The sequence below is a fragment of the Alligator mississippiensis genome, chromosome 9 (assembly GCF_030867095.1).
Source record: "Alligator mississippiensis isolate rAllMis1 chromosome 9, rAllMis1, whole genome shotgun sequence".
In the NCBI taxonomy this organism is placed as follows: Eukaryota; Metazoa; Chordata; order Crocodylia; family Alligatoridae; genus Alligator; species Alligator mississippiensis.
Window position 1 is genome coordinate 42,812,717 of NC_081832.1, and position 14,295 is coordinate 42,827,011.

The window sequence follows — 14,295 nt, forward strand, 5'->3', positions numbered from 1 at the left end:
AGATGAGACTCACTACCTACATAGGAGATAACGCCTTTTTATAGACAGACTGGGAAGGACAGGGGGTTTTGGCCACATCTTACTCTGCCTATTCTGCCCTATTGAAAGTCCTTGAAAATCCATTAATACATCTAATTTTGTAACATGCTGTCATCTTAGCCTGAAAAAAGTGTATCACAAGAAAACTGCAAAGTGAAGGATCCAGTTGTCATCTTTTGTATTAACAGTTTTCCAGAGATTCAAGCAGAGTGGAAAATTATGAGCCTAACGGGTACAGTAGGATCTGGTCCCTTGTCTACAGTTGAAGTTAGCCCCAATTCCCACAATCAACTGACATGGAAGTTTGATGCTAAGCCCAAGTTCAAACAAGACATATCCTAATTTACAACAACATAGCTACATCAAACAGATATTAATTCAACTGTGCAAATCATAGATTCCTTTGTATACACCTGGGGTTTGCACCAATGCAGCTGTGACAGTAGCTAGCCATCAAGTCCAAGAACTAAGGCAAATTCCCAGTATAAGAGAAAAGGCCAAAGTAAACGGTTGAAAGTCACAGTAATTAATACCACAGAACAAAGACTAAACCAGGCCTCCTAATTCCAGTCCTCTGCTCTAAGCATAAGACTATTTCCTATTCTGTACTCTGAAGTAATTTGTTCCAAGTATCCTTTTTTATTTAAAAATTTAGACAAGTTTTGTAAATTAGAAATATTACTGGAAATATCTCGTAATATGATTTTTGACCTACCAAATCGTTAACCAAGTTTTAAAATATTTTGAAGAATTTAAGTATGTTTATTCTAATAGTCCATGTTATATTTATTCCACCTCAACTAGGACTTACTAAAATCAGCCCTTAGGGCATTGGATATTTATTGTTATTGAATAAAAACAAAGACCTAAATGTGGGAAAAACATAAATGTCATGGCTGAGCCAGCACTGGAGAAGATCTACTGAATGTCCAAGCAGCATGCGAAAAGCATGAACAGTGAAGGAGGAAGAACTGGGCAATAAGAATGAGGTGTGAAAATGAGGTCTAAATCACAAAGAGGAAGAAACTACCATGGTATTACTACACTGTTTTCCCATGCGCTTCATCTCTCATTCCATTACACTGCACAATTACAAGTTATAGCATAGGGAGAATGAGCGCTCGGTAGTTTGCTCCCTCAGGATCCCAATTCTGAGGGAAAAAAAATAAATAAGCATGGGCTTCTGAAGAAGAGTTTTTAGACCCCAAATTATTAGCAGCATAAAAAAATTATATACAAGTGGAATCATTTAATTAAAATTGTCCTTAATTACAGCTATTGCTTTAATTAAAAGAGCAAAAATTCTTACTTGTAATTACTATTCAGCATGGCATAACTCAGGATCTTGGTACCATTAAAGACCTCAAAACTCTTTACACAGTGTTTAAACAGCCTTGAGACATTACTATGGAAAGTATAGTGTATTTAACACCTCTTCCAGACAACAATGTTGACTGAAAAACCTCAAATACCTCAAACTAAAATATTAAAAAGGATGCATGACAGGAGTTGAGTCTAAGGAGGATACTGGCATAATAAAAAAGTACCTTATTTGGGCTTCAAAAACAAAGCAAAAATCTCCTTTATAGTATGCCACTGGAAACTACAGTTGGGTAAAACAAAACAAGGATCTTAGGCCACAAACAAACATGACCCGAAGCAAACTGGAAAAAAACAGCCACTGGTCTTAAAATAATTTGAAGTTATTTGTCCTTTAAGTCTTACTCTGCACTGAAAGCTCAATTCTGACAGAGTCAGCAATAGATGCAACTGAACCAGTGCTGAATGATCTTTATCTGCAAGTGTGAACAAGGTCAAGCCATGTTCACCACCAATTCAGGTGCACTCGTTTCAATAATCCATTATTAATAAATGTATTATAATAGTAGTAGTAGTAATAATAATAATAATAATAATAATAATAATGTAACTATTATATAATGTAGGCAGGGTACTGATGACTTGCAAGCAACTAAAACTTAGACTACTTTTAAATTCCCACTAGCTTGAGAGAGAAAAGCCATGTGCCTTCTCCTACACAAGGAATAAAGATAAGGGATTTTATTTTTCAAAGGCGCATTTGGAGGAAGTTTGCCTTTTTCTTTTATTCTGCATATGCAAACTTGCTCCAAAAATTTCTCAGCTGTGACCCTCCAGGTGTATAATCTTAGGCAGGAAGAAATGCACTGTTTACCTCAGAAACTCTGCCCCCCCCCAATTATGACAATTAGTTAAAAATTAGAAGAGACTTCTCCCTCTCTCTAACAATGAAAGTATTGTTGCTTCCTAGATAAGAACTTCCCACACATCATTTACCAGACTGAACCTTTTGTCCAAAAATTTAAATAACTACAACAGATACTTAAAAACACCCAGGTGTTAAATCTACAACTGACATGGGGACTGACATTCTGGATGAGACTCTTGGCCCACGTTGTCAGCACTATGCCTAAGCCAGCCCAGAAGCTACAGCAAGATCCAAGAAGCACTTCTAAAGATGGCTTTCGAATAATCTAATTTGATCATAAAGATCTCATCCTAATTCATAACATAGATTTGTTTGAGCCCTAGACTACTTAATTTTATCTTGGACAAAACTTGCTTTCCATTAACTCAAGATTAACTGGCGAGTTGACTTCTAGTTAAAACACACTTTTAATAAAACTCCTCTAGTTTGCTATCAGTTTAGGAATTGTCCACTGCTATTCCCAAAACCAAAATGATTTCTATGAATTTAAAATTTTCTAGACAATTCCAGTGGTTAAACTGCACGTAACACTGTGTGAAATGTTATGACTTTTTAGCGTTTGAGATTTGAAAACTGGCCGCTATTAAATAGGAAAACAAGTTCCATCATTAGCAGAGATTCTGGTTTTCTCCATTTAAAAATCCAAAATTCTCTAACAAAACACAAAATTATCCGATTAAAAACCCCCAAATCCATGTTTTTCCATGATTAAATAAAACATCACTATATATATAGGTATCAACTGAATACAATTTTTATTGATATATTTACAATTTTAAAGCAATTTGGAAGCCTACCACTGCCTCAGTCATTATAATAAAATACATTCTAAATACCTATACATTCTGGCATTTGATTTTGTTTTTTTCAGAGCAAGAGCTCCCTCTGCCCCTTCACTCACCAGGACATGGGTCCAGTTGCAGATGCTCCCCCCCCCACCCCAGACCCCCTTTGCAGCACTTAGCAGCTTTGATATGTCAGTTCCCCTCACTTCAAACCCACAGCCTCCAACTCCGCCCCCGGTGACCTTCACTCCCGACCCATGGTCCCCCATCCCCACCAGTGCCTCTAACTCACAACCCATACCCCCCCCCCCGCCAAACCCTACTGGTGCTCTTCACTCTTGACCCACAGCCCCCTGGCCTTCCCAGTGTACCTCACTCCCAACCCACAGCCCCCCACACTCCCCAGCCCTTCTGGTATACCTCACTCCTGACCCACTGCCCCCTACCCCCAGGCCCTAGCCCCCAATGTGTGAGGAAGGGGGTGGGTATGTGGGGAAAGGGGGAGGAGGGGTGTGGGCTCAGGCGACAAGGAAGGCAGGCACATACCATCCCCAGATGATTTCTGCACCCAGTGGACTGCAGGGTTGCAGCCTGGTCGGACCAGCCTGGTTGGGTCCCATCTGCAGCCCAGTCAATGGGACTCAGTGTGGGAGGGAATGCCATGCCACCATGGTGACGCATGGTGGCAGCACAGAGTTGTACACCCCACCCCACAAACTCCTGCCAGGCAGGCAGGTCTCACCTCACCTTGGTGGCCTGACTGACACAGCCCTCCCTCCCATACTGGGTCCTGCCCACTGGGCCACAGAAGCTGCTCCTGCCCAGAGCTGGTCTGGCCAGGTTGCAGCTCCAAGCCCCAATGTGGGCACAGAAATCGGGAGGGGGGGGAGGAATGTGCCTCCCCCCAACCTGCGTCACCTGTGCTTCCCCTCCTCTCCCACATTGCCTATGTACACCCCCCCCCCCAACTTACCTGGAAGGAGCTGTTCTCCACCACTGCCTGGCTGCTACATTCATGTGCACACACATAGGCGTGGCACCCCCCCCCCCCCCCCAAGCAGCCCCTTGCAGGCTGAAATTTTGCCAGACTGCAAGGGGAAATCCACCGTTTTCCACATTTTTCTCCTTTAAAGGAGAAAAATCCACATTTTTCTGTGACAAATGAAAATCCCAGATCGCTGGTCATGAGTTAAGAATTGCTGATATTACAGAACACTCAAATTGCAAAAAGGTGAAACGTACAAACTGAAAATGTACATACCATAAGTTTATATGAAAATTTGAGTAATTAAATACATACTTGTCTACTTGTCCTGCATTGTGATTGTTCTCTGCTCTCATCCGGGTCAATGCAGCAGCAGCTTCATCCAACGCACAGCTGACAGATGATGTCAGTCTTCGGAGCACCTCAGGATCTGCGAAGGCTTTACCATCGGCAGTGGATAATTTACCAATTCCTTCAGTGTATGTTCGTTCATCAATCAGGTTAGTATGAAAGCCACACACAAAAAAAAAATGCAAAAACACTATTTTAAATTTCAGCCACATGCACTATTAGTTAAAAATAATTTGCAAACATGCTGGAAAAATTGCATATAATTAAAGTTATAAGTTAACATCTGTCTTTCTCTGATCTGAAAGTGTAATTATAGCACAGTAGTAAAATTATTTTTATTTTTTAAGTTGACTATTTCATTATGCCCCCAGTTTCAGGCTTTCAGCTTTTTGGAGGGGAAAAAAGACTTTCTAGGACTGAGAACAAGCACAGGACCAAGCCCAAAGGCAAATCTTTGGGAAACTTTTATGTAATTCCATGCAACTGTTGAGGTTCTTCAATATGAAGATTTTTTCACTCCAAATTTTCAAATGCTCCTCTCCTATAAATAACTCCAGAAGTAACAAATATAAAATGTAAGCACTTTACTTTGGAATTAGTTCTCAGTACAAATAAATGTAACACGTTTGAAAACATTTAATTTATAGTAAATTACTGGAAAAATCGAGTTCTTAAGTAGAAAGGTCCAAATACAGGCACAATTTAGATATAAAGGTGTTCATCTAACCACAGTACAGTTTTTATCCTCAGAAAATTTACCTCATTCGTCACAATGCCACTTACATACCAACTATGTATATCTTTTCATTACTGATGAAAGATTCTACTAAATTTGACTTATATGCTTACCCAATACAACTCATTTTACCAAAGGATATATACATGACTAAAATCCTATCTATTGATACAGGGAGTCTCAAAAATGTATATACATTTTAGGTTTGAAGAATACAAATATCATGATTGACAGTATTGATTCCAGTTTCTTTAAAAGGAAAGAAACATAACTTACACAAAATTGCCACTGTAGATATTCAAAGTGCCCACCTTGGAGATCCATAGCAGCAGAGTGGTACATGTATGTACAGTTTTTAAGACATGCTGAACATCTGCAAACACCCTAGCACAGTTGTCCCTGCAGTGTTCATAAGGCCTAATCTACAACTAGTCAAGCATCAGGAAACAGTTTCCAGTATCATGCACAATTACTTTTACTGTAATTCAGTATCTCATGTTTACTCACAACGAACTACTTTTGCTACTGCTGAATCAGTGACTTTTTAAACTATTCAACAGGTTGAAGTATGACTGATCTAGAAAAATAAAACCTTGAGAAAATTATTCTTCATAATCTCACGTTTTTAATATTTGGAATGCACACTTCTTCCTACTTTTGAAATTCCTTGTTTTTGTTTTCTCCAGCTCATAACTCTATTAAGCATCTAAAGATTGTAACCATATTTTAAATATGGTTTCTAGGTTTTTTCAGAGATTCATACACTAGACTAGAGGCACAGGAAACTTATTAGGACATCAAATTCCTCTTTTCACCAATGAAGAAACCTAGAGTTTGCAAAACTCTCCAACCTGAAAACAATTTAGGATAGAATACCCTAGACCAAGAGTCAAACAAATAACCGAATTCAAATGAAAAATATACATTTTTCAATGACACTACGCTGCTGTTGAAAATTTATAAACCTAAGGTTCTATATATTTGGCTCCAAAATTCTTGATCGATCACTGTCCAAAAACAGTAGTGAAGAACTAATCAGATTCATGTGCAGGCAAGCCAATGTTTCAAGGAAAGCAGCAGCTGCCTTATCAGATAGCAAAGCGATTTATTCTTCCAATATGGGAATTTTCAGTGCATGTAATATACAGATGCCATGCCTAGCAAACGTATGCTCTACTACCCATTCTACTTAGAAGAAAGACCAGCTCTAAGTCATGCTGCAGGAGACTGTGTTATCCCAACCCAAAGAGTCACTCCAATCTCTGGATTCACTAAATAATCAGAACAGGCTGTCCGAGTACAGTCAGAGGGACAGCTTTAAAGAAGCTCAAGTGCTGAGGACACCTATTCAGACTGTTGTTTTGTTTTATACGAAATGGCAACAACTTTGCTATGACAAGTTCAAGCCAGACTATTTTGCATTTAGACCAGGAGTTCAACACCCATTTTCTCCCTGAAAAAAATGGATTTATTATCCTTTCAGAGAAACACCTGCATTTTTTGATGTTTCAACAAACTTACCAGACTGAAATGAGGTTAACAAATTAGCTTTACCATCCATGCTTTAAGTTCCATGATTGCAAGCTCATCTAAATGACCAGCAATGGAACATCCAGTTTCTACAAACTATGAGTTTAGGGATCTCTTTGGGATCACATAAATATTCTTTTGTTTACAAACAAATACTAGCTTTATTACTTATAACTGAATCTTATATTCCACTATTTGAAACCAGAATATTTCATCAATGATTTCCATTTTCCAATGCAGAGTGCAAAAAATCTTAAGTAAAAGCTTATAATTACAAACTTTATTCACCCAGTTAAGTTTTCTGCATTCAAAATTGGTAATTTTTCTGGAAAAGGAGAAACCTATTTTGCTAGACCAAAGTCATTCATATTGCAGTTAAAATGCTGAAATTTAACCAACTACTGCTTTGCTGAAGGCCATGAACTTCTTTCCTGAAGAAAAGAAAGGAAAACTCCTTTCTTGAAAGAAGTTGACAGCACTCACTGGAATACGAGAAGTCAGTATTATCTAGAACTGCACAGAAATGAGAGGTGATGGGAGAAAAAGAGCCAGGTCACGCTGAGAATTCTGGAAGAGTCAGATGCTGGCAAGATGTCATCTGTATTGGAGCAGAGCTATGGTTATGTAGGTAGGTAGACTTGGCGTGCAGCGACTGTTTTATTGGCAAGGTTTATATCTGCATAAACAAAGTGAGGATATATACTGCTAGAGGTCTTATTTCATTTCTGCATTCTTAGGTTATTCATAGAATAGACTTTTAAAAATATATAATACTTATATAAATTAATATTTTTACCAGTGCAGTCTAAACCACTAAGCCAAATTCAGCAAGGCTGGCTCTGCCTGCTAAGTCAATTACACCGGGGTATCAAAGATTTCTCCCACAAACCCATCATCCAGCTCCCAGCACTAGCCCTAGGTCTGAGTCAACTCACATGCGCTGGCCTGGCCTCAAGGGTAAAGCCTGGGACATGCACCACATGCAGTGCCCCTTTTCGTACTCGCTCCTGCTGGTCCAGGATGCACCCTGCACACAGAACCCACTCCAGCCAGTTTGGGTCCTGTACTGTAAGTGGCACCCACAGGCATCTCAAACCTGCTAAAGCAGGCACAACATGCAGTGTGCCTTGGACTAGCCAGGGGGCACCACGTGTGGTGTGGATCCTGGAACAGATGCCACACGTGGTGCAGTCCAGCCAGAATGGGCACATCACAGTGTCCACTTCAGCTAGTCTAGGACCTGTGCAACATATGACATCCACCTCGGCCAGACTGAACTGCACATGCTGCTCATTCCAGCTGCTCTGGTATTTGCACCACATGCAGCACCCAACCCAGGCAATCTGCGACACACACTGCATACAACACTGACTCCAGCGAGTCCTGGACTAACTGGAACAGGCACAGCATGTGGTGAACTTCCTGGAGCAGACACAACAGATGTCATGTGTGGTGGCTCAAGCACAGGAGTGAGGGGAGTGGGAGATGGTCCATGGATCCAATTCAGCCTGTGAACTGGTATTTTACCACTCATCTGAGCCACAGAGCCAAATGAGTTTGATACCCCTGCATTACATTGAACATAGGCTATATTCCAATAACTTTTTCCTTCTCTGCTAATTCATTGTCTTTGCATGACTCCATAGAACTGATGCTTTCAGATTTATCAAGACAGGTGAAGATTACTTCTAGAAATGAAGATCTAGTATAAAGATTAAAAATAAAAGGCTAGGGCCTCAAGAGAAGAGTGGAAGGTAACACATCGACAAGTCTTAGTTTTATTTGGGGGGGGGGGTGAAATACAATTTTAGTATGTACCTTTCAGATACCCCATTCTATATAAGTAAGCATTAGTTTTCCTTTTTTCACAGAGTACGATAAATGTAGCGCCTCCAATAAGTTAGGGATGTAAAATACTGATTAAATAAATATCTGTTTAACCTATTATAATGACAACAGGTTAAATGATTAATTGGTTGGGTGCAGGGATAGGAACAGGTGCAGCAGCACTGGGCTCCAGCCCATGGCTCTGTGAAGTTGCAGGGAGGGGTGGGTGCTGAGCTTGCCCTGCCCCACTCTCTCATGGGAGCAGGGGCTGCACCCATCTGCCCAGAGCAGCATGTCGAGTCAGGAGTCAAAGCAGCCCTGCCAGGCAGGCAGCAAAGCCCAGGAAGCCCCAGGGGGCAGCAGCCAGCATGGGGCTGCAGCCACCCACGCATGGCTTCCTGGGGCCAGCTGCAGCAGCACAGGGGGAGAGGAGGGAACTGCCATCCTGGCAGGGCTGTACTGCCTGCCCCTCCCCACACCTCCTGTGCTGCTGCAGGTGGCTGTTCCTGGGGAGCTGCAACTAGTGGCTGCAGCCCCTTGCTGGCTACTACTGACTGGGTCTTCATGGGCTGTGCTGCCCAACACAGCCAAGAGGCTGTAGCCACCAGCGCATGGCTTCCCCAGGACCAGCTGTGCCAATGCAGGAGGCAGTGGGGAGAGGAAGGCAGGCAGCACAGCCCTGCCAAGCAGGCAGCAGCCAACAAGGGGCTTTACCAGCCTGCTGCAGCTGCTGACACACTGTAAGGGAGGGAGCAAGCAACCCTTCCCCTCCTCCTTCCTCCTGCCCTGCTGCCTTTCAGTTCCTGCTGGGGCACTGCAGGGCTTCCCTTCACCTTCTTCCCTCTTGGCCTGTGCTTAAACTAAATCATGATTTGTAAGCTAGAGCCAGTTATCACTGAGCTGATCCATTAAACAACTCAATTGTTCACAACCCTGTAATAAACAGCCAAGTTTAACATAGCACAGCGACAGATTTTAGAAATTCGGGATTTTTAAACAAGAGGCAAGGATTTGAGTGATATATTTTACTGGATCAATTGCATAGCCAGAATAGAGTCAGACAAGCTTGAGTCCAAAATATTGTTCTTCACGCCTTCAGATTTTTAAGTGGTAATTTCTTGTGTGTGTACTTAGCTGTTAAGTACACACACTTTTGAAAGGGAACATTTACACTTAAGCTTTAAACTCTGCAATTTCCAGCCACCAGAGACCCATCATGTATCGCACAAGATTCCCAATTCCCAGCCTAAGAAACACTGACATAACCTGTAAAGTATTTCACATATCCCCTTGTTCCTTGTTATCAGAGTTTATATTCCCATAAACTATCTTAAGTCCTCTCTTCCTTCAATTTAAGTTCATTTAAGCGTATTAACTTCTAGCTTATAGCACTGACTTTACAGCATTCCAAAGGGGTCAGCTGCATGTTTCCACATTTGCTGCATGTCATCTACCATCATTTATTTCTGAAAAATGAACAGGAGTCTAAACCATTCTTACTTCACTCCAACATAAGATACACCAAAATTATTTAATATTTCAACATATAACCAGTACTATACTTGATAACTTCTATGAAGTACTAAATTGAGTTGTCCTGAAAATCAAGTATATTTAAAAAAAAGGCCAAGTTTAATTAACTAACCAAATGTGTACCTACCTAGTAGGTCTTGATCAGCAACTCCAGAAACTTACGCTGTGGCACAGGATGCCCAACCTGTTTGTAGCCTGCAAGGGGTTAGTGTGTAGACCCATAGCTTCTACTAGGCCACCACTCCCCCCATTGCTCCAACTGCTGCTACAACAGGGTTCCCTAGGCTCCCTCCCTCAGTTTTCACTTCCTGGTCCTGCCTCAGAGGGTAGGATGGTGTACCCCATCTTGCTGAGGGAGCCTATGATGCAATGCAGGAAGGAAGCTTAGGTGGGAGCTGTCCATGTGCGTGGTCAGGAGGAAGCAACACCCCCATGTGTGATGCAAAAAAAAAAGGGGGGGGGGGAGGAGGGCATTTGCCACCTGTGAGCACAATGCAGCAGTATGCGTGGGTGCTGCTCACATACTCAGTACAACAAGGGGTCGTGCACAGGGGTGGGGGAGGGGCAGACGAGGCCCAGGGACCTGTGGCTCACTAGTGCAGCCACTTAGAAGTTGGACAGCCCTGCTATAGAACATGGGTGCCAAAAATACGACCCAAGGGCTGTCTCCTGGAGTGGCTAGGAATTCAGGGGTGGTTCCCACCACCAAACTGCAAAGTACAGAGCTCCACTGGTGATGCGTTTTTGCTTGTGGGAGGGTGCGTGTGTGGGGGGGGGGGGGCAGTCTTTTCTAGGGCAAATTCTTATCAATATTTTCATTAGTGACAGATGGAGCACAGCATACATATAAAACACCAAGCTGGAAGACATTGCAAGAACCTTGGAAGACAATCAAATTCAAAATAATCTTCACAAATTAGAAGGAACTTTTGAATAGCTTGTTGGTTTCAGAACTTGTTTTCTTTCCCTTTTTCTTCCCCTCTTTCTCAGAGCAAAAAATAACTGGTTTAGCAGCAGTACAACAGAAAAGGACCTGGGGTTACCGTGCACCAAACTAAATGAGCCCCCGCTTCGATCCCAAGGGCCACAGACCCGAAGAAGCTGTCACTGGGGGAGGGGCGGGGGGGAGGGGCCGGAGAAATAGCAAGCGGCTGGACACAGAGCCACTGCTCCACCAGGCCCCCCAAAGCAGTCTCTGGGGCCTCGTGGAGCTGGGTGGAGCAGTGGGGCCTGGGGCAGGGTCCCCCCCCCCCGGGGACAGCCCTGCCAGCAGGTGAGAGTCTAGAACACAGCAACTGGAATGATAAGGTTTATTAAAACATAATCTATGAGGAAAGGCTGAAGGAACTGGGGTTTAATTTAGAAATATTATTATATATTAGGGAGGAAGAAAGCGGGAGAAATGTAAGTCTTCCAATACATGAAGCTGTTATAAATGAAGCAATGAGTAACTGTTCTCTCTGGCCAGTGGAAGAAAGACAAGCACCACAGATTTGGGCTGGATATTTTTTAAAAGCCTGTTTGGAAGCAAAATGCCAGAGTAGGCAACATACAGAGTTTGTGGAACCTCCTTCATTTTAAGAAGCAAGACAAACAGTCATAGGGATGGTCCAGGAATGCTTGATCCTGCATCAGTGTAAAATGACAGACTAAATTCTTGTGGTTCCTTCCAGACTTATACACCAAGATCATTTTTCAAGGGGTTTACAGTGCCTGGCATTCCATATATATCTTATTTGAAAAATTGTTGAATCTAATTATGCTTTCTAAAATCATTCATACAATCATACGATTTTGAAATAAAAATCAGACCACTGGTCCATCTCGACTTCTCCTTGACACTTGATGCTTCAGAGGAACGTTTCTCAAACTGTGTCCACCAATTAAATCCGCTCTCTACAGTCCAAGAGTCACATGACGCTGGTTTTTTTTCCCCCCAGCTGTGTATCGTATTGACAGCTCAGTAGCTCCCACTGCCTTTCAAAGAGTTCTTATATAATAAAGAGCTTAGTCCATCTGTCTGTCACGTTCTTGGAGCACTCTGATTGGTTACTGAAACAACCAGAGTACAGAGTGCCACTATGGTACGACTGGAACGGAGCGGGAGGGCAAGGCCAGAGGTGCTGGCCTCACCGCCTCTGCTCCTCAGACACGGTGGGCATGGAGCAGGGGGATGGAGGCCAGTGGTGCTGGCCTTGACCCCCACTCCATCCCTGCCATCATAGCAGCACTCCACCACCTCCAAGGAGCAGGGCCCGGGTGTGGGGGCGGCAGTGAAACGAGGCCAGTGGCACTGGAGGCAGCAGCGGCACAGGATGCTGGTGGAGGGGGATGGCAGACCATGCTTCCATCACACCCCCTCCCCCAGGAGGTGGTGGCGGCGGCACAGAGTGGTGGGTGGCAGCGCTCCATCCCCCCCTCTCCCCCCCCCCCAGTCATTCTTGACAGGCAATTGGCTAGTTAATATAAATAATGTGCTTTCAAAAGTATAAGCCAGTGGAGTTATTCTCTTCCTGGTGCTCCCTTGCCTAAAATGTCAAACCACTTTATTGTGACAAAAACTATCCAAAGATTGGTCAGTTCCTCAGCTGACTCCAGAACCATATCAATCTGCATTAGAGATATTCATATGGACTCACCACAAATAAAAGGAAACCGTGACAACAGCATGGATTTTTCTTCCTTGTTCTTTATGGCAGCCAAAGACATACAAACGTAAAAATGGAAGAGAACACTATGTCACAGTCAAGTCCTTCAGTATCTCAGGCACACGTCATATTATACCTTTCATAAACTGGCTGAATTCCTTCTTAAAAGTTATAAAGACTCCTCTCTAGTTGGAAGTTCATTTCAGAATCTTTCTACTTTAAAGCTCCAATTCTAACTTCCAGCCTAAATTAATTCCTGGTCCTTTTGTACCCATTTGTTCTTGTGCCAACATTGTCATCTATTTTAAATAGTTTTTCTCCCTCCCTGGGGTTTATCCCAATGTATTTTTAGAGAGCAATAGTATTTCCCCCTCTCAGCCTTCATTTTACTAAACAAGCTATGCTCTTGTAGTTTTCCTCTTTCAGTTTAGACTGAAACGTCCTCTGCACCAAAGTATTTGACTTTTTTTGCTCTGCCCTGTAACATAAAAGATGGGCATATGCCCACTTAATGGGGTACGTTCTGCAACAGTCTTACATGGACTTCATGTTTGAGAGCTCTCTGCTCAAGTTATCTGCTAACAAATTCTTAATGCCTGACCTTGTGTTCAACCCCTGGCTCATGGGCCACTTCATGGGTCTGGAAATTTGGCAGCGGAGAAGCAGCTGCATTGCTCCTCTGCTGCCAAATTCCCAGTCATAAGGAGTCCCAGGCACTGTGTGCTGTCCCAGTCCCACACAGGGCAGTGGCAGGGTGGTGCCAGGCCCCAATTCCAGTGTGGGGGGACAAGAAAGGGCAATGCCAGGTCCCCCAAGACCCAATCCCAGAATGTGGAGGTGGGAGAGGGCAGTGCCAAGCCTCATGGCCCAATCCTGGGGTTCAGGGCCAGGACTGGATTCCCAGGGCCCAATCCCAGTGTGCAGGGATGGGGTCAGGGGCCCATCTTGGCATATGAGGTTCCACCTGACCAGCAGACCAACTCCAGGCCATCTGAGCCACAGGGCCAAAAGGCTGAGCACCACTACTCTAACGTAATTCAGTGATAAATAGAAGACCTTAGTCGAAGTGTTTCATGACTGAATGGAGAAAACCTTGCTGAACCTTATCTGAAGATAACACATAGTTGTGGTGGCGTCAACTTCACACCTGGGCTTTCTGGAACAAAGGAGGAAATATTTGTCATGCCCAATGGATGTCTAAGTTTCAGGATATTTATGTATAAATAAGCTTAATAAGGAGACAACGCACGCGAACGAGTTATCCAAAGCTATGAACACATCCCCTCACATCTGAAGACAGCATATTAGCCAGTTTAATGTAGAGAGGAATCCTTGCAAGAGCCTGACCCTCATATCCACTTGCTTCCTGGACAGCCAAACTGGATTTTTAACTAGTCTTTATGGGGTAATGGTGAAGTCAGGCAAGCTATGTTGTTATATTCATTAGTTTGTCCCCCGCAAAAGTTTGAAGCTTATTCAAGCTAATACATTTGACTATGACTGAAGTTGAATTATGGTGTCCATTATAATAGGTATATCTTCTTATAGAAGAAAACATGAATGGGAATACAGTCCTGCTCATATGAATTATGTTCCAATTAAATTACACTCTT

General features: G+C 42.9%; 1 protein-coding gene across 8 annotated transcripts in view; it reads right to left on the minus strand.

Moving 5' to 3' along the window:
* ANKHD1 (ankyrin repeat and KH domain containing 1) overlaps positions 1 to 14,295 on the minus strand; it is a 175,630-nt gene that overhangs the window by 92,948 nt on the left and 68,387 nt on the right. For all 8 annotated transcript variants that reach the window (XM_059733404.1, XM_059733401.1, XM_059733400.1 and 5 more), the window contains exon 3: positions 4,373 to 4,529. In XM_059733404.1, coding sequence (XP_059589387.1) covers positions 4,373 to 4,529 — 157 coding nt within the window. The remainder of the gene's footprint in view (positions 1 to 4,372; positions 4,530 to 14,295) is intronic.